This window comes from Anolis carolinensis, chromosome 3 (genome assembly GCF_035594765.1).
Source record: "Anolis carolinensis isolate JA03-04 chromosome 3, rAnoCar3.1.pri, whole genome shotgun sequence".
Lineage (NCBI taxonomy): Eukaryota > Metazoa > Chordata > Lepidosauria > Squamata > Dactyloidae > Anolis > Anolis carolinensis.
Window position 1 is genome coordinate 191315903 of NC_085843.1, and position 25702 is coordinate 191341604.

General features: G+C 37.1%; 1 protein-coding gene across 3 annotated transcripts in view; it reads left to right on the top strand.

Annotated features, from left to right (window-relative positions):
- sec23ip (SEC23 interacting protein) overlaps positions 1–25702 on the top strand; it is a 39728-nt gene that overhangs the window by 6387 nt on the left and 7639 nt on the right. For 2 of the 3 annotated variants that reach the window (XM_008106789.3, XM_008106788.3), the window contains exons 3-18: positions 1651–1837; positions 3968–4161; positions 4854–4943; positions 6007–6127; positions 6686–6775; positions 7985–8126; positions 8934–9142; positions 9385–9497; positions 10823–10993; positions 12205–12300; positions 12810–13025; positions 15042–15197; positions 17283–17385; positions 19436–19621; positions 19850–20012; positions 25026–25134. In XM_008106789.3, the coding sequence (XP_008104996.1) occupies positions 1651–1837; positions 3968–4161; positions 4854–4943; positions 6007–6127; positions 6686–6775; positions 7985–8126; positions 8934–9142; positions 9385–9497; positions 10823–10993; positions 12205–12300; positions 12810–13025; positions 15042–15197; positions 17283–17385; positions 19436–19621; positions 19850–20012; positions 25026–25107 (2319 nt within the window). In that variant the 3' untranslated portion in view covers positions 25108–25134. The remainder of the gene's footprint in view (positions 1–1650; positions 1838–3967; positions 4162–4853; positions 4944–6006; positions 6128–6685; positions 6776–7984; positions 8127–8933; positions 9143–9384; positions 9498–10822; positions 10994–12204; positions 12301–12809; positions 13026–15041; positions 15198–17282; positions 17386–19435; positions 19622–19849; positions 20013–25025; positions 25135–25702) is intronic. The other variant, XM_008106790.3, reaches the window with a different exon arrangement.

A 25702-nucleotide genomic window follows, 5' to 3' on the forward strand; every position in this document is an offset into this window, starting at 1 on the left:
CTGACTAATGTCTCCAGATTTCTTGTGAATGATCTTAGTTGTGACATGCAGAAGCATGGTCCCTGCCTCAATTGCCTCTTGCACAAGGGATTATGTATACAACCCCCTATATAAATGTCAGACAGCTGTTTCCCAGTCAGTAAGCATACAGACCCTTGGGTTGCCTACAACAGTTGCTGCCCCATAAGTGAAGATTGGGAATCTTTCACAGTATCTACATATTCCCTAGTTTAGATAGTCCTAAACTAGGGAATATGTAAGGATTATGAACATGAACCAGTAATAAATGCATTACTGTAGGCCAGGGATCCTCAAACTTTTAAAGCCATGGAGCCCTTTTTGAAGGAGAAGTTTATTGTGGAGCCCCAAGAAACTTTTGGACACGGATTGCATTGCATTTTAAAATTTGACAGATGGGCCGGGCAGTGGCAGATTGATGGAGAATGTTTGTGTGACCTCATTGAAAAAAAAACATGAACAAATTGCATACTGCACATACCTTGTTTGTAATGGAGAAAGAAAGAACAGTACAAAATTTACAATGAAGAACAATTTTAATTAACATAAACTTAACAGTATTTCAGTGGAAGACCCCAGGGAAGACCATCCAGTCCTACCCCCTTTTGCATTGCAGGAAAATCACAGTCAAAGCACCCCCCCAACAGATGGCCATCTAGCCTTTGCAATAATAATAATAATAATAACAATAATAATAATAATAATAGGCGGAGCAACCCAGGGGCCACCCAGTCCAACCTCCTTCTGCCTTACAGGAAAATCACAATCAAAGCACCCTTGAAAGATGGCCATCTACCCTTTGCAATAATAATAATAATAATAATAATAATAATAATAATAATAATAATAATAATTATTATTATTATTATTATTGGAGCAGCCCAGGGGCCACCCAGTCCAACCTCCTTCTGCCTTGCAGGAAAATCAGTCAAAGCACCCCCAACAGATGGCCATCCAACCTTTGCAAGAATAAGAATAATAGTAATAGTAATAATAGTAGTAAATTGGAAAATTGTATTAATTTAAATGTCATGTTTAGATGTCCTAAATTTAATTAAGCTTGAAAACATTTAGTGATCAAACATATGGAATTAAGCCACTCAGAACAATCTTATTAGACTTGAGATGCGGTTGTTCCAGAAGTTATTTGAAGAAATGTATTATAGTACTAACGTACATGCAGAAGAGAAGGCTGAGAGGAGACATGATAGCCATGTACAATACGTGAAGGGAAGTAATAGGGAGGAGGGAGCAAGCTTGTTTTCTACTGCCCTGCAGACTAAAGGAAAGGAGATTCCACCTGAACATCAGGAAGAACTTCCTCACTGTGAGAGCTGTTTGGCAGTGGAACTCTCTCCCCTGGACTGTGGTGGAGGCTCCTTCTTTGGAGGCTTTTAAGCAGAGGCTGGATGGCCATCTGTCGGGGGTGCTTTGAATGTGATTTCCTGCTTCTTGGCAGGGGGTTGGACTGGATGGCCCATGAGGTCTCTTCCAACTCTACTGTTCTATGATTCTATGACTGTTATAATCCAAATGAATTCTGGTTGTGATAGTCTGGAATTAAAAAGAGTAAAACTTTGAGGAAATTTCGAATCATTTAAATGGTTTTGTTTTCAATTTTCTTTATCACAGTCGACACTTCCACCTCAGGCCTCTATGTCAGCAGGTGCACTGGTGAAGGCACCTCCCAACTTCTTGCAAAATCAGTACGAACCACTTCAGCCCCATTGGTTTTACTGCAAGGAGGTAGAAAACAAGGAGCTATGGATGCCATTCAGTCTTCTAGATTCTGCAGCTCTAGAGGAAGTTTATAATTCTGGTAAGATTTGAGAATACCTATGCATCATTATTTTGGCTTTGGATACATAATAGTGAAAATGTGGTAGCTGGCAACTCATACATTCAGAGAGAAGCATAACTTAAATATTCTACCTTTTGTTTTCAAAGTTTTTTTTGAAGGTGGGGGGGTTTCCCTTTTTTGAGGGGGAGTAGTGAACAGAAATGGAGAAAAATAGAAATATTCATATCAAACTTTTACTTTAGTAAAATAATTTCATTTATAATGCCGTTAGCAGATACTGTGGTGCCATCTGGCATATTTATGAAATATAAAAGCATTGAAGTTGTAAAAACAAAATTATGAAAATATCTGGCCTAAAGAGAGCTATAAATTGATGCATCTTGTGCTGCCTAGGTACATAATTCTTAATTTATGCTGTATGTAAAGTGGAGAAAACCTAAAAACAGAAAGACCAAATTTGGTAATAAGACTGGTGCAAATTGTTCATGTAAACAGTTTCATATGTTAATATTCTTAAGGTGTAGATTAGTAGCATGTGTGGATTTTAACTTTAACTCTGGATTAAAAATATCAAACTCTTCACTGATATTTTCTAGTTATAAGCAATGGAGGGGCCCCTGTACGCTGTTATAAAGTTGGTACAGAAATTCAACTTTTGTTTGAGTGTTTGATATTACAATTCTCTATTTATTTTATTTATATACCTTTCTAGGTGATCTCACATGTTCATACCACACAATTCCTAGCATTTTAATGGAGAAATACTTGAACAGCAATTAATTCAGCGAGGGAGAAAAGGCTCTTCCCCCGTATTCTCTAGTTTCCAATATTTCCATGAGACATTTTCCCCTGTGTTCCCTAGTTTCCAGTATATCCAGGAGAAAAATAGAAATTTTCTTGTGGAGTTTGGCAAATAGAAAAAAACCCAAATGTACAGTATTGAGAGCGGGCCAGGCTTGTTTTCTGCTGCTCTAGTGACTTGGACATGGAACAATGGATTCTAATGGATCAAAAGAGATTCCCCCTAAACATTAGGAAGAATTTCCTGATGGTAAGAGCATTTTGGCAGTGGAATATGCCACCTTGGAATGTGGTGGAGTTTCCTTCCCTGGAGGTTTTTAAGCAGAGGCTGGATGGCCATCTGTCAGGGGTGCTTTGATTGTGTGTTTCTGCATGTCAGACGGCCCCTGTAGTCTCATCCAAGTCTGTGATTATGAAAAACCACTGCTGTTTTTTTTCTCTCAGTGTTCATATTTCTGGCAGAATTTTGTTTTGTTTTCCTTGACAGCTTTTGTGCGGATAAACAGACAGGTACATCTTGCTGGTCAAGAGACTATAAAAAGAACGGAACATGCTGACCCTCTCTAAATGCATCAAAGAATGTTCATTGGGCTAACTTTGAGCACTGGTTTCTCAAGCCATGAATATAAATGTCAGTGTCTTCTTGGTGGATTAAGAATATTAAGTAGAAATGCATTATGTGGACTGTGTGACCGTTGTAATATAAAATATGATATTAAATGAAACATTGTCATTCTTTTTAAGAGAGGAATTCTTGTGAACAATTGTCAGTAGAGAAAGAGACATAAATTAAATAGGGCATTGCATGAAATACTCTTTATTTCAAGCGAGAATTTACATAACATAAGTCATGAATATTGACCTTACAATTAAAAGTATTCCAAAGAGAAAATAACCCCACAAATCACTTGCTTTTCCTGGGTTTCATGTTATTTTTCCCCATTTCCTCTTTCTTCAGTTTGGTATCTACTGAGCTTTCTGTGTTGTCCATTTCTCCATACTTGTGGTGCTGTCCTTTCCTACTGCCCACACTCTTACAAGTACTGGTATCAGTTGAAACTGATTGGAATTATTATCTGTAGGAATAATTGTTTATTTCATGTACTGTCCGCATTCTGATCATTACCAGTGAGCAAAGTGGAACTGCTGGGGAAAGAGACATGCAATAGTAAGTCTAGAAACATTATCAAAATGCCACATTTCCCAATAAGCAATGTTTGTTTTGCCTCAAACTTTTACTGTTCTTTATGAAGCTTGGAGAAAAAAGCACTTCTGTCTCAAATGCATAGGTAAATCAGTTGGAAAAGGAAGAGGCATGTTGCCAAAATAACTATTTTATATTTCTAGTGCAACCTGATCCAGAGAATGTACTCTTGAGTACTGATGGAGGACGTTATGATGTTTATCTCTATGATCGAGTTAGAAAAGCTGTGTATTGGGAAGAAGAGCAATCTGAAGTGAGACGGTGTACTTGGTTTTATAAGGGAGACACAGATAGCAGATTCATTCCTTATACAGAAGATTTCAGTGAAAAGCTGGAGGTGAGTATATTTGCATCAACAGAATAATAAACTAATGTTGGATAACAACTCATTTCAAGTAGGATGTTAAAGGGGCTTTAGTTTTATGAGATAACAATGATGGGATAATGGCTATATGTCATTAGAAAAGACTGATAAATCACTTTTAGTCTCCATGTTTGTATGATTTTCAGCCTTTTTTTCTTATTCTGCATACATTGCATTTGTGGGGTGTTTGGGGATTTTTTCCAGGCATAAATCAACTGAAATTCAGCCTTTACTTTTTTAAAAATGAGAAAAGCTGGGGAAGGGCTTGGGGGAGTATTGGAGTGCTGCAAAAATGGAGTTCAGGAGCTGCACATAGACCACATTTCCCCCATCCCTGTTGCAAAGTGAACGTTATGAAGATCCAGCAGAAGTATGGCAGTTAGAACAACTGAGGCCTGGTGGAAAAAAATATATGCCTGATAGCTCTTGCCATCTCTTAAATAGTAAATGACAGCAAGAAATCTGATTGGTCAAAACTAAGCACTCCGAGTAAATAAACATACATACATGTATAGATACATACATTGACATAACAAAGTTTTTAAATAGCTTACTATTGACTGATATTTTAAACTGCAAATTATCAATAAATTAAAATTGTGTAAATTTCCTCTTTGACACTGTGATGCTTAAAGTTTGATTGAGGTTATTTGCTTTTTTTGCAGGTAGAATATAAAAAAGCTGTTACCACAAATCAGTGGCATCGACGACTGGAATTTCCAGGTGGTGAAACTATTGTTATGCACAATCCTAAGGTAATGCAAATTATGATTAAAACATAACATTACATGGTTGGATACAGAGATATATCAAGATCAGAACAACTTGTTCACCAGCAAATAAAGCAGTTTTGGTCCTGAAAGAGCTCCACTTTCTATATTAAAATGGCAGGGCAGGCATCAACTTTCTCTTTGATGGCTCCAATGTCAGATTTCTGGGATAACTAGTGCGCATGCTGGCAGGGTGGAAGTGAGACGAAGGCAGCAGTTTTTTTGGTTGTCCTGCTTTCCTAGAAATATTTCCTTGCTTTTCCTTTTTGACTACAGGCCATCAGACAGGACTACTGTCTTCTGTTGATTGGAGCAGTTACAGAAGCAGTGAAACTGGCTTGGGATGCAGTCTGTGCCTATAGCCATGACTTCTTTAGACACTGTCAATGTAGTACCTTGAGTAGCTGCTCCGTTTGAGTCACTTTGTCCACTGGTCACTATCCTGATTTGGAAGAGAAACAGCAGATGAAGCTAATGCTTCTGCAACCATTGTCCACTGAGAATAATGTTAAGGGAGTGAGACATCAAGAGAGTGGTGTGGCTTTAATTTATTAACCTCAAAATTATTTCACTGGGATGCATCCCACTCCAGTTTCTAGCCCCTTCTTTAGCTGATTTCACCTCATTGAAAGCAATAGGAGGGAATTCATTTGCAGCAGGCCCAAAACATAAAAATTTCCAGCTGGTTGTAAGAGTGTATGAGGACTAGGGAACTGATGCAAATTTCTTAGAATGAATACATTTTCACTAAAAGTGCATTTTTATTTTATAAGTTATGCAATTGAATGTTGTTCAAGAATTCATTGTCACAAACTAAGCAGTGTTTTTTTTAACAATTCACAAAAGTACCTTAGTTCAAGTCATGTGTGCAGAACAAAACTGTCCATCTTTCACTTAGCTCTTTGTATGTGTTATAGGGATCTTTTTCAAGAGAAATGTTCAAATCTTTGTTGTGTTACTTTTAATTGTCTTAGATTATAGTGTAATTGTTGTGTACCTTTAAATTATAATACATACATTGGTGTGAGTTGAGGTATTGACTTTGCAGGTTATAGTTCAGTTCCAACCTTCTGCAATGCCAGATGAATGGGGTACCACACAAGATGGTCAGACCAGACCGAGAGTGGTAAAACGTGGGATTGATGAGGATCATGAGGAAATTCCAGATGGTGAGTAGACTAGGATTTACTACAAAGGGCTCTCAATCTCCATGCCTCTTTCTTTATTTTCTTCATTCTGTTTGTCCATCTTTGATAAAGTATAGTTTAACTTGTTCATGGCCCAATCATTATAGCACAGTTTGATCTATTTCTTTCTATAGTGAGTGGAAAGCCAATTGTGGTATACTTAATGGTCTTATCATGTAGTCCTTTTAAAATACATATCCAATTTAGAAGTTGATTTTTCTCCCCAGAAAATCCTCAAAGTAGGCATAAAAATTTAATAAGAGTTCAGGAAAATAAAATAGACAGATATGGTATGACTGTACATGTTGATTTAAAAATGTTTCATTTTCTGAAACCATTTTTTGGTGTGAATTTAATGCAGGTCTGCCCAACCAATGAGCCTCCATCTGTTTTGGCCTCCAACTCCCAGAATTCCTGTCCAGTGGACAAGCTGGATAGAGCTTATGGGAGTTGGAGGCCAAAACAGCTGGAGGGCTGCAGGTTGTGCAGGCCTGATGTAATGACTGCCCGAGAGTCCACTAACATTTGTTATTGTTATAGGTGAAGTATCTCAAGTTGACCATTTGGTATTTATGGTTCATGGGATTGGCCCTGTCTGTGATCTCCGATTCAGAAGCATAGTTGAATGTGGTAAGTTTTTGAACTTGGAGTGCTGGAGGAGGAGATAAAGATATTGAGAATGTAATTATTTATTTATTAGGTTGATACCATTGCTTACATCCTGTTTTATTCTTTCCAGACCTTGATATACAGTTGATCAATTACATTACTGTTGATAATTCTGGTCTGTAGTGGTATATTGTTATGTACCCACAGAACTATAGGCAATCCTGTTTATTAGATGGCACATAGAGATGTATAAGAGAAAGACTTTTTTTAAAACGAATGTCTGTGAATGGAGAAAGGAAGGAATGTTTTCACAAGGGAATGAGTCTAATACCTATAAATTGGTAAATTGACACTGAGAGAGGACCCAGAAACTACTGGAAGCTACATTATACAGAGAAGCAATGGCTGTCACAGTAGTCAGGAAGAATGAATACATGTAAAAGTGTAATTACAGTGGAGTCTCGCTTATCCGATATAAATGGGCCGGCAGAATGTTGGATAAGCGAATATGTTGGATAATGAGGGATTAAGGAAAAGCCTATTAAACATCAAATTAGGTAATGTTTTTAAAAATTAAGCACCAAAACATCATGTTATACAACAAATTTGACAGAAGAAGTAGTTCAGTATGCAGTAATGCTATGTAGTAATTACTGTATTTACGAATTTAGCACCAAAATATCATGATGTATTGAAAACATTGACTACAAAAATGTGTTGGATAATCCAGAACGTTGGATAAGTGAGACTCTACTGTACTTTGAATCATTTTTCTAGCTTTCGATTATGTATTGATTTGTTTATTTATTTGAAATAACTTTCAGTAATTTTCAAAAATCAAAATGCAATCTATTAAATGCCTAATTTTAGCTTTCTAATTAATAACTCAAAAAGAAGTATTATTAATTAAGGATATTAATAATGCTTGAAAATACAAAGTGGAGAGACAGGGTGTTTTTTTGTCTTCCTATTTCCTTCATGTTATTTTGAAAATCATGTTCAAGTATATTTTTCTCGGAATGGGATTCATAGTATTTATCAGATTCTCAAAAGGGTATATAATCTAAAGAAGATTTATGACCTTCTGACTTGAAGCTTTCTGTTTTGTGTTGTTACACTTCTAGAAATTGATATTCAATTAAAGCAAAATTATTTTGGAAGGTATACTTGATTAAAGTCCAAATGTATTCAGTTAATGTTATTCTCTTCTATTTATCTCCCCTTCTAAAGTTGATGATTTTCGGACAGTGTCCCTGAAATTGTTGCAGACACATTTCAGGAAGTCGTTAGAGGAGCATAAAGTGAACAGGATTGAGTTTTTGCCAGTCCATTGGCATAGTGCTTTGCATGGAGATGCAACAGGAGTGGATAGGTAGGTCTCTTTATTTTGAAATTATTGTACCAAATATAAAGCTTGTCCATATCATGTCTGATATATTTTTGACAGCACTGGCTTATGACTTGGAAACCTATCACAGAGTTTTCTTGTCAAAATTTGTGCAGCGGAGGACAGGGATGCTTTTGCCTTCCTCTGAGGCTTAGGTAATATTACTTGCCCTCATCTCTGGAGTAGTAGTCCAATGCTCAAACAACTACACCATTCCCGCTCTTGGCTAATGCGTACTGCAGTTTATTCTGTCACATTGAATCATGCTTTACTATATTATCTGAATATACCTAATGCAGTCCTGTGAATACATATACTGTAGTTCCTCCACATTTCTAGGGTTTGGGGGCATGGGGTCCTAAGGAAGTGGAAAAGCTGAATTTAAATTCAAATTGCAAATGCTATTTTTGTTAAATTTTCTCTAGAGAACACTTCTCTAGGAATTTGTAGGTCCCCAAGCATGATTCTGTGTCCAACATTTGCCAGAATATGTTATCTTAAAGCACTTACATATCTTTCAGCTCTGTTCAGTGGTAATCTTCTGCTGGAAGATTTGAAATATGAGTACCTATAAATTTCAAGGAAGAACATTTGGGGGGAGAAGGGTTGCATCAGTTATTCAAATAACCAAGTAGATATAGAGGTCTTGAGATTATATCTTAATATATTTTATCACACTGGAATTATTTTGAATGCTTGAAAAATGACCTGTGAAAACCTATTTAGCAATTCTTAATGGTTAACAGGGAGTATTAAAGTTAACCCCTCCAATTTCATTGATTTTTTTTCCAGGAATATAAAGAAAATAACATTGCCAACCATTGGACGGTTGCGTCACTTCACCAATGAGACTCTACTTGATATTCTGTTTTACAATAGCCCCACCTACTGTCAAACAATTGTGGATAAAGTAGGATTGGAAATGAATCGTCTGTATGCACTTTTCATGAGCAGAAACCCTGACTTTAAAGGAGCAGTTTCTGTTGCTGGACATAGTTTAGGTAATGCTATCATTTTCAAGTAAGAAGAAGTGATTAGCTCTTGAAACAGAAATGTAAGCCTTCTGACTTCTTTGGCATTCTGTTGCTCTACCATGATTTTTTTTATGGAAATGCCTCTGGATGTTTCTCTTTTGTCAGGCAAATGGTAGATAGATATAGCATACCTGAAGTCAGCATATAAAGTGCTGCTTAACTTGGGCAACTGGAATACCATCCTATAACAACTTGTTTTGTCTCTCCAGGTTCCTTGGTGTTATTTGACATGCTGTCTAACCAAAAAGATTGGACTTCTACAGTTAACTCTGTGGCTCCTGTTGCTCCCAATGGCATTGTGAAGGATGTGGCTGAACAGCAGGTATCTTTTTAATAATCAATTTGCTGTGAAACTATTGTAATTGTAATTGTTATTTAAAGCTTTTGAACTTTCTTCAGGTGCTGAAAACATGCATCCGAGCTAAGTTTACACCGTCCTCATTCTTGAAAGATTGCTTTATTCCATTTTAAGTATGGGGTCAGCCGCTTATCCACTTATTTGAATTACCAATCAAAGGTGCCCTATTGTGTCAATTGTGGGAAAACCCTTTCTCACACAGGGAAAAACTGCATTTATATGGGTATAGCAGATAGATGGAAGTTCCTTCTCATGTATCTTCAATTTTTATCCTGCTTTACCTAATTTTAGCAGGGCTCTGTCCCAAAATTAGAATTCACATTTGAGAAGTGATCGCAGCCTTCATCTAACATATTTGGTATTAGTGTAGAATTTCCCATAATATTATCTCTCAGCTAAAAGAGCCTTCACCTGCAATCCTCCACAGATGTTAAGCTATGCTTTACAACTGACCTGTGGCATCTCTTTATGGCATGTTGGATTGATGTTAATACTAAAATTTATACTCTCATTCTGTTTCATTTGAATGTTGAGTTGTGCCCCAAATAGTTTGTGGGTTATAAGTGTGATTAGCTAAATCTGTATTAACGAATTTAGAGGAGAGAGGAGCTGTGGGCATGCAGTCGGATGATCTAATCCCCATGCGGTACTCTCCTCACTGGAGGCTGAGAGATGCCAGTGGACATGGTATGTCCTTCCTGGAACTGGCAGTGGCAGCAGAGCACACTGCCTGCTTCTGCTTTTCCAGCTCCTGCCCTCGGGACAGACAGGAATCCCCACCAGAGGAGGAGGCGGAGGAGGAATGGCAAGGGCAGAAACCCGGGCTCATCAAGCACTTCGCTGTTGTTCAAAGCTTCCTGCAGCCTTGCAGGCCTTTGAGCAGCAGCAAGGCACTTGGCAGGTCCCGATCCCTACCGTTGCCCCCTCCTCCACATCCTCCTCTGCTGGGGCCTCCTCCTGTCCGTCACTAGGCCAGGAGCAGAAAAAGCAAGAGGGTAGGCAGTGTGCAGGGCCACTGCCGCCAGTTCCGGTGTGGACATGCCTTGTCCCCAGCATCTTTCACTCTCCCTTGGGAGGAGACAGAGGGGAGAATACCGCCTGGGGGTTAGCTCCTCCGTCTGTGTGTCTGTGGCTCCTGTAGAATAATAAATACTGATTTAACTTACGACCCACAGTTTTTTGCACAGCCTTAGTAAGTAGCTGGTTGTTTAGTAAGCTGATTTGAATGCATTTTTCTATAGTGTTAGAAAGTACTTTGCAAGCTAATGTATTTTTTTCTTTCTTTGAAGATGACAGTAGATTCTAATCCTGCTGGTTCTATACCGTCACTTTCGAACGATGACCATGGTGATCATGATGTGGAAGACGACATTCCAACCTTGCAAAGAACTCTGGAAATGCTTAGTTTATCAGAGTACATAAGCACATTTGAAAATGAGAAGATTGATGCAGAATCTCTGGTATAGTCAACAATTTAGATTAGCATTGAGACACAACATGCTAATGCTTCATGTGGATTTCATTTTGAGAATCTAAAGTTGGGATGAGACTACTTAATGGTATGGTTTTTTAAAAAAATAATCAGGTAACTAGTAGCATAATACATCCTGACAGGATTGAAGTGATGTTCAGAACCCATGCACACAAGTGTGGGTATGCATATATGTGTTGCCTCTCCTTTATTTTTCTTTCAAAGAATGAATGAGAGGTTTTGTGATGGAGCAGAGAAGAAATAGTATGGTTATATGGACTGATCACAGAATGCATTGGCACAGCCCGAAATGGACATAAGAATTATTTTGCATTTAGAATGGTCAACACCAGTTAGACTTTATTGAACTGTTTGCCCTGGAACAGTATTTTGGGAGATAAGATGATATGCTTTAATTTGGAAACCAGTTTTTCATAGTTTGGGATGGAGCAGAAAGATTTTGCTGTAACTATTTTATGTGCATGAAAACTTACTTTGTCCAGCTATTTGTGCGTCCTATACTACCTCCTGCTTTCAACCACAATTTTGGTTTTCTTTTTCATGAAATATGTGCTGCACCCATTGATTATCAGTAATTTTTTTGTGCCTGTAACTTTGTCTGATTGTGAAACTTCTGGGATCTATTTTGATGTGATATATAGAGGGCATACATTAAAACAGATAGGTCAACACAGGCTTGTTTTTAAAGCTCTTCCACAAACATTTCTACCTGAAATTATAGAGATCTGTGATGGGGTAAGCACAAATGCAGTATCTTTTGTTTCGGTTATCAAGTTGCTAATTTATTTCCAAGAACTGTTCAGTAATTCTATAGAGAGATTCATCTCAGGATAAGGATTATTTTGTATAGCATTCTCCTTCTGAGATGGTCTTAGCTTGAGACATTTCCATGCTCCTGCTCATCTTTATTTAGAACTGTACAACGAACAGTAGAGGCCCTTGAGCCCTAGGGGAATCATACAATGTAATTAGTTAACAAAGATTTAGGCATAGTTACACTAGAGTATTATGATTCACATTGTACTTTACAACAATTGACAGTATAACTGGGATTTCATAAGACATTTATTGTATGTAGGTACATCTCTTTCTAACTAAAATGTGGAATGAATTTTTTATCTGTCACTTTAAAGAGAATAAGTACATTTTGTAATTTTTGTTTTGTTTTGTCTTTCAAAGCTGATGTGTACAATTGATGACCTGAAGGAAATGGGAATACCTCTTGGGCCACGAAAGAAAATCGCCAACTTTGTAAAAGACAGAGCAGCCAAACAGGTACAGACCAAACAGGTAGAGACTGATACAGGCATTGAAATGAGATATGAAAAAATACAGATCAGAAAGGGGGAAACAAGCTGGCCTTTGGTTGGCACTTTTATGATTTATGATTTAAGAGACAAACCATGACATAACATGGCATGTAGTTAATAGCCAGTGACAATGAATTCACTCCTAACAGGATTGTTTAAAGTTTCGCTACTTCATAGATAAGTAAATAATAATAATAATAATAATAATTATTATTATTATTATTATTATTTTATTTCTTACCTGTTTCTCCTTGTGGCTCAAATTAATGTAGTTGGAGGATGGGGTTGCGTTTGAGAGGAAGAGATAATTTAATAATAATAATAATAATAATAATAATAATAATAATAATAATGCCTTACTTGTACAATATTTGTGGAGAGTCACTTGAGACTAGTTATTTTACTACATCTGTTACAGCAGAGGTTGATCGATTTCATTTCATTCCTGAGTCCTTAAATCTTTTGATTCAACAGGAACAGAAAAAGGCAGCACTGGAGAAGAAGGCAGCAATGGATGCTTTGATACGGAATCAAGAAGAAGCTGCTCAAGCTACAAAGAAGGTGGCAAGACTTGCTGCATCTTCAGCCATGGTTATGCCTCAGGATCCATCCAAGAGGAGACTTTCAGTTGGAACTTCAGTTTCATCTGCACATATAGATTATGAATATTTTGAAGTAGGCACTGGTCAGGTAGGTTTCATGGGGCTTTTAATATATTTTTAATCAATTTTAATCTATTGACTGTTTAACTGTGTTGTCGAAGGCTTTCATGGTCAGAATTACTGGGTTGCTGTGAGTTTTCTAAGCTGTATGGCTATGCTCCATAAGCATTTTTTCCTGACATTTCATTCACATCTATGGCAGGCATCCTCAGCAGTTGTGAGGTATATTGGAAACTACAACCTCACGAGCCTAGTTTCCAATATACCTCATAACCTCTGAGGATGCCTGCCATAAATGTGCGTGAAACATCAGGAGAAAACGCGTATGGAACATGGCCGTACAGCCCAGAAAACTCACAGCAACCCAGTGTTTAACTGTGTTTCTATGTTTGTAGATGTCAACCACGTTTATGTGAGTTTTTATGATTTTTATAGATAGGATTATGCTGCTGCTGTTTTTTGTGTATGTTTTTGCTTTTTACATGTGTGCTGCTTTGAGTCTCGATCTGGGAGAAAAGCGGAGTATAAATGAATAAATAATTCACGCAAACTGAAACAATCTATTTTATTGTTAACGGATGTAACTGCTTCTATTTTTTGGCACATAAGCCTGACCAGTTCACCAGTGTCGTGCTGGAAGGGTAACATATATGATAAGAGATGGGATTGACCCAGTGAGTAGTGCAGGACTTCTCAAACTTTTTCCACTCGTGACCCCCTTCCCCCAATAAATTTGTATATGACTCTGGGCATATAGTTAGGTATATAATATAGGTGTAAAACCAACATTTACTTATAACAAATCAGCATTTGCTAAACAGGCTGATTTTCCTTTTTGTGGAGTACAGCTGAAACATTGTCTGCAGAGTCCATTGTAAACACTGCCCTATATGAAGCTCTGTTTCACATTGACATTTGTTTTAGGGAAGATATTTTTGTTTTGTGGCTGTCATGCAACTTATAGTTTTTCACTGGAGGAATAGCTCTGATCTATTCTGTCTCCTTATGTTTGATATGTATGTACATTCATGGTAATAAAAGGCCCTAATAGAGTTGAATGCAACAAGAAACAAGGGTATTTTGAACTGAGGTTTATTTTATACAGATGAGTGTTTTTGTTGTGTCAGTCACAGGGTTTTCATTGCCAGAAAGTAGTGGTCAGGGTGGTTCTGGTTTGAGTAGTTATAAAAGTACAGGCAATTTAAATTATTTTTCAGATATTGGTCATTAAGGAAACATGACTAATAAGGATTGGTGGGACCCTCAAATCTGAGTGGACACTTTTAGGGGTAAGAAGGTTGACATGATTCAGAAAAGGAAGATGGCTGTTGGAGCAGGAATTGTGGAGAACTGAGAAGTCTGGGGAGAAGAAGAGCTGAAAAAGAAGGAGTAGGTGGTAGTAGAATAGTTTGTGTCAGTATTGGGAAAATGCCAGTACAGGCAGTCCCTGAATTGCAAACATCTGACTTACATATGACTCCTAGTTCCAACTGGGGGTGAGACAACAAGAAATGAGAGGAAATCTACTTCGGGAAGGGAAATTCACACCTGTAAGAGTTATCATGGGGAAAAGGTGTCTCCACTGAAGCTTTATCACCAATCCTTGTTTCCACAGCAATCCAATTTTTTTTCAAAATCCAAGTGTTATAGTGACAGAAAATGAGGTAAAATCTTCTGAACAGGGGCATAGGCATAAAAACCTCCCACAGGGGTGTTAACTCTTTCCTATGCTATCTAGAACTAAACAAAATTGGCTGGAGTTATACTTAAAAAATGTACCTGTTCTGATTTACATACAGTTTCAACTTAACAAATGTACAGAACCAATCTTGTTTTGTAATCCAGAAACTGACTGTATATAAGAATGATTTATGACATTTTGGTGAAAATGTCAAGACCCTATAGAGAGGGATCACAGGGACACAACATGTTGAAATAAATATATTCAAATTTAAATAATTTAATTTAAATTAAATCAATCAAATTAAAATGGAATGGCTGATATATAATATTACTAATCTTTTGGCTTTTTTCTTTATTCTAGGTCTCTGTGGTATACACTACACTTGACTTTGAGCCAGAAATTTTCTTTGCTCTTGGTTCCCCAATTGGTATCTTTCTCACAGTAAGAGGGGTGGAAAGAATTGATGAAAATTACAGATTTCCCACCTGCAAAGGATTTTTCAACATTTATCACCCGGTTAGTGAAAGGAAAGTACAAGGTTTAGCTCTCCCGAAGAGGAATGGCAACAGCTTAATTCCTTATTTAATTTCTCATTGTTATCTCTCTAAAAACTTAGGAAAACAATGTGTTAAATCAAAACAGATTTCTGATATTTTTCCCAGGGGTGCAGCAAAAGAGAAATTTGCTTTATGTGATGCAAATCACTGGAAAGTATCATCACTGCAGTTTGTTGAAATCATTTCTATCAGTTTTTAGTATTGTTATTTTTTATTATTTTATTTATTATTGTTTTTATTATTGCTATTATTATTGTTGGGGTGATTTCCCTGAATTTAGGATTTTGATAATATTCGCACAATATTATTTGTATTTCTATTTAAATTCAGATTTGTACTTGTAAAACTGAAATATGTACCAACTGAAATATGTACCAATTTAAAAGAAAGACCTTGTTCCCATATTCCATGTGACACCTTGTGGGAATTCTGTCTTTTAGTTCATGTCACGTTGAATTCAGAGGGAATTTTCTAAACCTGAATGGGCAGTGCTTGTTTGTACTTGTGCAATGCTCTGTTTGCATACTGCTTTTCCCATATTTGAACTTGAGTTACTATATTCCATAGTGCAATTGAGTAAGTTCTTAACTTTAATATCATGTTTTTAGTATTGAAATTATTGGAAGTCAGTAGATTACATAGCTATAGACAAATCAAATAAGTTATAATTTGAGCTATTAGAAAATCTTGACTATGCCCAGTAGAAAGCTTGATTTTGAATGATATCCTAACCATCCCCACCTCTGGCCATGACACAGTATTTTATGGTCCATTCAATACCAAGTTTGTTTGCCGTGTGACTTTTGATAACATATAGTGGGCCCTTGGTATCCACTGGGGGTTTGGTTCCAGGACCTCCCATGGATGTTCAGCATGCCCTCTGCCCGTTAAGGCAGGGCACCTGCGAGGGGGAACCCCCAGCCGTGCCCACGCGGAGGCCGGCGGGGCGATTGACTGTTGAGCGACGCTCAGAAAGGCATACTAAAACAGTGTTCTTTATATAAAACTAGCTGTGCCCAGCCACGCGTTGCTGTGGCAAAGTGGTGGTGGTATTGGTTAAAAGTTGTTGTGGAATTTTTATTTGACGTTATTTGTATTTTTTTAATTAATTTTATTGTAACTTATCTTTTTATTTATTATATTTTATTATTTTGTTGTATTATTTTTAGTTATTTTGTTATAGTATTTTATTGTATTAATTTTTAGTGTTTTTAATTATTTTTATTGTATTATTTGTATTTATTTTATTTTTTATTCTTTTATTAACACTGGGCTGAGTGGGTTGCTAGGAGACCAAGTGGGCGGAGCTTAGCCTTCTAAGTGGCAGCAATTGGATAAAAACCATTATTGCTCTCCCACTAATTAGGACTTTATTTTTCTTTTCTTTTTGTTGTATCAACCTAGAGGCGTGGATGATGGGTTGTGTTGTCAAATTTCGAGGTTGTGGGGCATGTAGTTTTGTTGTTTTGTGGGTCGCCATGATGCCATCACTCATTTATATATATAAAATGGCAAGATCAAGGTTTGCTTTTTGGAATATTTTTAATGTTGGATGCTTGAATCCATGGAGGTCTGACTGTCAAAAAACAAACAAACAAACAAACAAAAAACCTCTCCAAAGCTTCTTTGAGTGTGTCATGTTAACATTGTACAGTAGAGTCTCACTTATCCAAGACTCGCTTATCCAAGGTTTTGGATTATCCAATGCATTTTTGTAGTCAATGTTTTCAATACATCGTGATATTTTGGTGCTAAATTAGTAAATACAGTAATTACAACATAACATTATTGCGTATTGAACTACTTTTTCTGTCAAATTTGTTGTATAACATGATGTTCTGGTGCTTAATTTGTAAAATCATAACCTAATTTGATGTTTAATAAGCTTTTCCTTAGTCCCTCCTTATTATCCAAGACATTCGCTTATCCAAGGTTCTGCCGGCCTGTTTAGCTTGGATAAGTGAGACTCTACTGTATTTCTTTAGATATTGTCCATGTTAGGCATTAAGAATTGCAATTCCTGTTTCCGCTCCTTTTTTTCCAGCTTGATCCTGTGGCTTATAGGCTAGAACCCATGATTATTCCTGACTTGGACATAAAACCTGTTCTCATTCCACATCATAAAGGCAGAAAAAGACTTCACCTTGGTAAACACATATTTTTCTTAATACTGAAGAACTGTAGAAGTAGCCTTTAGAGTTTTAAGAACAGATGGAAGATACTCAGTGATAGAGGAAGCTAAGAAAAGATTGCATGCTTGGAGCAGAACATAACTATTATGTAGTTTGTATGATTTCACTTTCCATTCAGTCCACATGATTAGATGTTGTATCGGCTGCAGGGAAACGGCTCCAGAACAAGGATCTCCACAGGCATTGCTAGCATGTGGCTTTTATTCTGCCAGCTTCTCAGTGATCTTGACACGGATGATTGTGATGGGGGAGCAGCAGCCTCAGTAGGGAATTGCTGTAGTGCTGACATGCAGCTGAAATCACTGGAACATGGGAAGCTTATATTTTCTTAGTAATCTCTGTGCATCCTTGCAAAATTTTATTGGCTAATTACTTAGAGGAATGTCTGGGTTTTGTAGATTTACCTATGAGCCATGCTCATGCAAATTTATCAAAATACCCCCACCCCCAAATAGACCTATATTCACAGACTACTTGCAGAATTTGTCCAGTTCTGCCTAGAAATAAAAAATATGCCCTAAAAAAGCAAAAATGTACAAGTACATGTCATAGAAATTTATGTACCTGTTTATATGAAATCTATTGAGTTCAGAATTCATTGTCTGACTTGCAAATATTATCCAGTTCTGTCAAAATTAAAACTTGCTGTTGTCATCATTTATTCACATAGTGCCATCAGAAGTATATGGCACGCCACACAGTAAATGAAGTCAACATGGCAAATAGTCCTGCCAAAGATGTGCAGTCATGATAGTCATGTATGCTTTAAAACTGCAGCACATTGTGCCCGTGATTCTGTAAGACACAGTGGCCTGCTCTTTGAAGAGATTTGGTGAGATCTGAATCAAACAATGTCTTCTACTCCAATGTGGATATTTTGATCTGAGTTTTTTACTTGTAAGGAAACCTTTCTAAAAGTTTGGTTTAGGACAAGGTTTCCCCCTGAAAGACACAAAAAATTAGTAGGTGGTATCTAAAGTACTAGAAAGGCCTCAGTATTCCTGCTATTGGTGATGAGTCACTGGTGTAAACATTATTGTTAGTATTGATATATTCTTCATTTTTACTACTAAAAGGATCATTCCTATGATCACCACAGCTGCTATTATGCTGAATATATGTAGAGGTGTAAATCAGAATGACATCTCATCTGTTAATACAATATTTTTCATAACTTTTTTAATTTCATAAATAGATATTACTCGCAATAGTGCTAGTTGAATTTTGTATCTTGCTTTTTATGTTGTACTGAATAAAGTTTATGAAACTACTTCTGTTTCTAAGAATCAGAATAGAATTCATGCGTAAGAAAGTATTTAAAACTTACCATATATACTCGAGTATAAGCCGACCCGAATATAAGCCGAGACACCTAATTTTACCACAAAAACTGGGAAAACTTATTGACTCGAGTATAAGACGAGAGTGGGAAATGCAGCAGCTACAGGTCAAATTCAAAAATAAAGATAGATATTAATAAAATTGCATTATTTGAGGCATCAGTAGGTTAAATGTTTTTGAATATTTATATAAAACTAATTTAAAATAAGAATAAGACTTTAATAAGATAAGACTGTCCAACTCTGAATACCTAAATACCCAAGTATAACCCGACCTGAATAGAAGCCGGTCAGGACCCTCACTCAAGTATAAGCCGAGGGGAGCTTTTTCAGCCCTAAAAAAGGGCTGAAAAACTAGGCTTATACTCGAGTATATACAGTATCTCCTGAATCAACAGTCTCACATCAATTTTGGAACTTAAGGAAAAGTGCTGCAATCTGGGGGTTTTTCCTGAAGGTGGCAGGATTGCTTATTTTTACATAGAAATTTGCTCTGTGTATGTGTGTCTTCAAGATGCCTATCAACTTACGGCAATCCCATGAATTTCATAGGGTTTTCTGTGTTTCCTTCCAAAATGTTGTAAAATTCACAGTTTAGCAAGCAGGTGTTTCTTAACTAATACTATGCCCTTACAATGTTTGTGGGTTATTATTATTTTTTATAGAATTGAAAGAGTCTCTTTCTCGTATGGGATCAGACCTGAAACAGGGGTTTATCAGCTCTTTGAAAAGTGCTTGGCAGACCCTTAATGATTTTGCACGTGCTCATACCTCCTCTATTCAGCTCCAAGCAGAATTGGAGAAGGTGGCTAATCAGATTAAAGAAGAAGAAGAAAAGCACGAGACAGAAGGTTGGTTGGCACATGACTATTATTCTCTTTAATAATTTGTATTAAAGCATGAACGTGTTGCATTCACTTTATATTTAGAACTGAACCGTGGCTCCTAGTACTTCAGATTCACTATTATGTGCTTTCAAGAGAAGAGATATATAGATCTGTAATAGTTCAGACCACTATACAGTATAAAGGCAGGACCAAGACCTGATTAAACTCATGCTCATTGTCTTTCAATTGTAGCAGAAAAGATTGTTGAGAGTCCAGATTTTTCAAAAGATGAAGACTTGAGTATAAAAATCGGTTTGTTAAATGGTGGCCGTCGTATTGATTATGTTCTGCAAGAAAAGCCTATAGAAAGTTTTAATGAATACCTGTTCGCTCTACAGAGTCACTTGTGCTATTGGTAAGTATTTTGATTCTTTATTTTTATTTACAAACTTTTGTGCCCTCACTAGTGTGTGTGTGTGTATGTGTGTGTGTGTGTGTGTGTGTGTGTATATATATATATATATATATGTATGTAGAGAGAGAGAGAGAGAGAGAGAGAGAGAGAGAGAGAGAGAGAGAGAGAGAGAGAGAGAGAGATCTTTTGCTGGCCTTACATTTGTAAAATAAAATCAGATGTACTTCTACATTAAGAAGCAAGGTGCTAATGGCAAATATAGGTGAAGATCCTGTTGTGCATTTGTGTCAACATAACTACACCACCTGTAAATAAAAGGCCACAGGTACAGCTGTGAAGGCAAAGAGGCAGATCTTCATGTTTGCTGTTTAGAAAAGCAAACTGCTGGTTTCCAGCAGCTTGTTTTTTCAATTCCAGCCTGGGTGGTAGAAGTTCTTGGAAGCCCAATTGATTCAGTTTTATGTGTCACGCTTGTCAGGAGAGGTGAGGAGTTCCACTCCCATGAATCCCAACATTTCAAAAATCGGCTGCTGGAGCCAGCCACCCCTCTTTTTCAGAAAATGAGTGCAAAGACTTTTCCATCCCTCCCTCTGCCTATGTGGCTGAGGCAAAAAACATAGTTCACCAATAGGATATTAGCCATTGAATATCTCTATAATACAGATGTTGAGGATTTTCTTATCTACCTCTTCTCAAGTCTTGTTTGATAAACACAGACCAACACACCTATTGGTGCCTCAAATGTTAAACCTGTTTCTGGGTATATTTGATCGGCTGATTCCTAAAATGACCCCACTTTCTCCCTGTCACTTTCAGTCTTCAGATACAGAACATATGCCATATACCAGTTATCATCACCCAGAGAAAACCATGATAACCATTCCTAAGAAAATGGAGTTCATGTGGTCCATCCAATGTAATTTTCTGAATCAGTGTCCCAAATAACTCCAGGAACAGTCCTGAAAACCAAGACACCCACGATTTTTTTTTTTGGTGGGGCTATGTAATGAAATAGATTAAGTATAAAAATTTGAGTTTTTCCCATTAAAAATGGGATTGTATCTTTCTCTCTTACCTTGGGAAGATAATCTGTCACTTCTTTGTCTGATTTGGGTTTTTTGTTGCAAATAGCAGAAAATTCATATATCCTGTGCATGACAGTTCAGTGCTATAGTGATGCAATTATTGATGCTTGCATCAGTTTAAGGGGCCCTCTCTTGATACACAGGTGCCAAGTACAAAACTGAAGGTGCTAGGTTCTGCAGACTAGCCAAATCAGCTTCTTGCAATCCATAAAGTTAGGCTGCTGGTAGAAGTGTAATTTAAAAAAGAACATAAGCACCTGAAGTTTAGTTTGTGATTGTGCTAATAATTTTCAGAATTATATTATTTTGGGCATGAGAGCTGTGCCTGATGTATATCTTGAGATGGTGCTGTCCTGTGAAAACCTTTCTCTTGGAGAAATGCATTTAGGTTGTTGCATGGGATATGCCTATTTGTAAGTTGTATGTGGGTGGATTGAATTGAGTATTTTCCTAAGAAGCCTCAAAATAGATGCTTATGGTTAATCAATAAAAAGACTAGAAGCAGACTACCAAAACTGCTTTAAATACAAAGTTAGGTTTTTATATTATGTATTGTCTCGTTGGCACAATAAAAATTATCCAGCTTGTTCTCTCTTAATTTTTCCTATTTCCTTGATCTCTGCAGCAAGATAGCTATATATTTTTCACCAAGAGGTGGCATACTTGAGCTTTCTTCCAAAATACAGGAATTTTCAATTTCAAAGCAGTATATTTCACTATGGTAGGATGTTACAATGACACAAAAAGTTGCAAACGGTTTAGTGGGTTATCAAGTTTTACTAGCTACTCTGCTGATATTGTTGGAGAAGATTCAGTATATGTGGATCTGTTTTAATTAATGTAATAAACTCCATTTTGACAATACAGTAGAGTCTCACTTATCCAACATAAACGGGCCGGCAGAACGTTGGATAAGCGAATATGTTGGATAATAAGGAGAGATTAAGGAGAAGCCTATCAAACATCAAATTAGGTTATGATTTTACAAATTAAGCACCAAAACATCATGTTATACAACAAATTTGACAGAAAAAGTAGTTCAATATGCAGTAATGCTATGTAGTAATTACTGTATTTACGAATTTAGCACCAAAATATCACGATGTATTGAAAACATTGACTACAAAAATGCATTGGATAATCCAGAACGTTGGATAAGCAAATGTTGGATAAGTGAGACTCTACTGTATATGACATTGTCTTCTTGCAAATGACTGAGGTTCAGGGGCTGTTTGTGTGCTGGGAAAGACACCTAGTGGTAATCCTTTTAAACTCAATGTCCTGTCCTTTCAACTGGTGAGAGTTTCATTCATGAATGGTTTGTGCTTTAAGAGATAAAGTGATTTTAAATTTTAAAAACATATTTATTGGGAAAAGTGAGGAAAAAGAAAATGTTATGAGATCAGTATGCTTCTTGAAAGAACTTTCATATATGTGTGACTGACTGTTAAAAGATATCCACCTCTTATCCCTTATGTAGTAGAAAAATAACACATTTTTCTACTGAGAAACAATATATACAGGATTCTTGTGCTCTTGGAAGTATAAGGCCAAATACATATGAAGATTCACCTTGTAACTTTTCTGTTCTGTTTTTCAAGGTTGGTTTTTTGTGTAATTGTGATAATGAAGTATTAGATACATATTGATAATGCTGGTTTGATGATATAGAACAGTGGTTCTCAACCTGTGGGTCCCCAGGTGTTTTTGCCTACAACTCTCAGAAATCTCAGCCAGTTTACCAGCTGTTAGGATTTCTGGGAATTGAAGGCCAAAACATCTGGGGACCCACAGGCTGAGAACCACTGTTACAGAATACAATGTAACATCCAAATTACACAGGAAATGAAGTTGTCTGCCTACATTTCCAGTTCTGGTAGCATACCAGAAAAGGTGGAATTGACTGTGATTAAAACCTACAGGAGTTTTAGGAGAAACTGTGAAATCAAGTTAAGAATGAGAAAGATAGACCTGATGGGATTGCAGAAGAGAAACATTTTAAAAGATGTGGAGTCCTAAAATGGAAAGTGGCTTAAAGAATGAACTGCAGAAACTCTTGAGAAGGAAATAGGATACACCATAACTAAAAGTTTGTAGAAAATTATAAAGGAAATTTCAAGGAAACTGGAATGCTGAATGTCCATACCTGATGTCAACTTTTTTGGCTAAAAACTGTTGTTTCTTCTTCATGGTCTCTTCCTCACACAGATGGGTTTTGTTCTGGCACAAAAACATTACTCAGAAATTTCTAGAGCTGAATAACTTGTCAGGAGTCATGTCCCTTCCACATAACCTCCTAAACTCTGTTTGCAAGCAGAGTAATTCTTGTTCCCCTGCTTTTGTTGATGACTACTACTCAGCTTTCTTTTACTCTTTTCAACTTTATCTTTTCTTGATTTAGTTCTTTTTTTAAAAAAAAAATCTAAACCTGCAAATCTTATTTTTGCTATACTATATAAGGGACTCTGTTACAGAGACATGAGAGATCTCAATTTGATTGAGAATATTCTTTCACTTCTTCCAGACCATCTTCAAGGTCCTTGGTGCTTGAAGTTAACTATCTCTGTTGATGTGCTGCCATCTCTGTTTCAGTGGACCAGACTATCTCACCCAGGCATGGGCAAACTTCTGGATCATGAAACCTACCGGCTGTTAGGAATTGTGGGAGTTGAAGTCCAAAACACTTGGAGGGCCGAAGTTTGCCCATGTCTGATCTAACCTCATTTCAGACATGTCTTTTTTCTCCCAGATCATGTTTGGTGACTGCATGCTTCCATGTCTGGTGGTGAGAGGTGAGGCAGTCACTGCAAAAAGACTAGCAAAGTGCAAAGGCTTTCATTGCCTTGACAATCTGCAGTCTACGTTGGTGCTTTGGAGCTTTTGGCAGTAATAAAGGCCTTTTAAGCATTCAAAGGGGAAAGTATTGAAAAGTAGTCATACAGATTTATTTATTTTGTATCAAAAGCATTGCATAAATTAATATAAAACTGATAAAAATAGGAGCACAAGCAGCTAAATATCTTTTGAGCAAAACCAGGCAAGAGCGACCACATTATCTGTAGCCTAAACAATTCATCCTCTGTACATGAGGCAGGACATTGTGGACAAGCATACAGATGGGGAGTTGTCTGTTCTGCTCCACAGTTGCACAAAGTGGAGGATTCTTTTAGGTAGTGCCATTTTGCCAGGTTGTCTTTTGTTCTGCATACTCCACTTCTGAGTCTGTCCAGGGACTTCCAAGTTGCCCATTCTTGGTTTGCCCCTGGAGGCAGACCCTCATGCGGGGGGGGGGGGAGGTATCCAATTAGAATGTCCTGGTTTAGCTGCCCAGAGAGATAGTCTTGCTGTTGCTGGGGGAACGTAAAGAAGAGTGGTGGTTCTCATGAAGCTTTTCCTTGATCTGAGTCTACTGGGAGGAGGCAGGTAGCCATGCAGTGGATGGCTTTCATAGTGTTCAACCTTATTTCTCTCACAATTAGCAGCAACTTCCCATTGCACATTAGGGAGGGCAGTGCCATCTAGCTTGTAGAGTTTTATAACAGCTGTAGGTTTGAGACATCCTGTGATTATTCTGCATGTTTTGTTCAATGCTATGTTCACCTGCTTCACATGGGCAGACTTGTGCCAAACAGGGCAGGCATACTCAGCAGTTGAGTAAGACAAGGTCAGCTGATGTTCTTATTCATTTTGGGTCTGCACCCCATGCACTGCCAGTAAGTTTGTGCAGGATGTTATTGCGTGCAGCTACTTTGTGCTTGGTGTTCATGCAGGGTTTCCTATATGTTAGTGTTCGATCTAAGGTGACACCAAGATATTTAGGATGGAAACAATGTTCAAACTCTTGGCCTTCCCAGAACTTAAATTCTTGAATGTTAAATACCAGAAATAAGCAATTCCTTAGTGAAACCTTCCATGTTTTTATCTCCAGGGAATCAGAAGACACTGCGTTGCTTCTCCTGAAAGAAATATATAGAACTATGAACATCTATCCTGAACAACCACAGCATTGATGTATGGACGACTGTCTTTCTGAGCCTGTAAGTAATCTTGAATGTAAATGCAAGAGAAAGTTATCTCTGCTTGAGAAGACCGTTTCTATGTAGAACAGGGAAATTACAAAGCTACAAAGTTACAGAGAGAGTATGCTGGAACATTTCTAAGTAAATCAGTGATACAACAGCTGCCAGCATGTTTTAAATGTATCTGGACCTATCTTCATTTAAAAACTTTCATAGGTTTAAGCTGCTTTTGTAATTCTCCCTTACATGCTTTATTTTGTCTTTTAAAAATTATTTAATGCTTATTAAAATTAATGACTTAATATGACATCTTGTTCAATTGATTTATTATCACCAGGTCTTAATTTTTGTTGTTGTAGTCCACCATGGTCCCCATGTCAGGAGAAAGGTGTAACATTAAATAAATACTAAAAACATGTAACAGAAATGCTGTGTAGTTCCACTTCTTTGTGTTACTTCTTAATATCCAAAGGAGAACATTTCCACCTTCTCCCAGTGACTGGTTTCATAAGCTTATTGCCCAATTGTGCAAACCTAATGAAACCTAATAAAATCCACCTTCCAGTTACTGAAATTAACAGTGCCA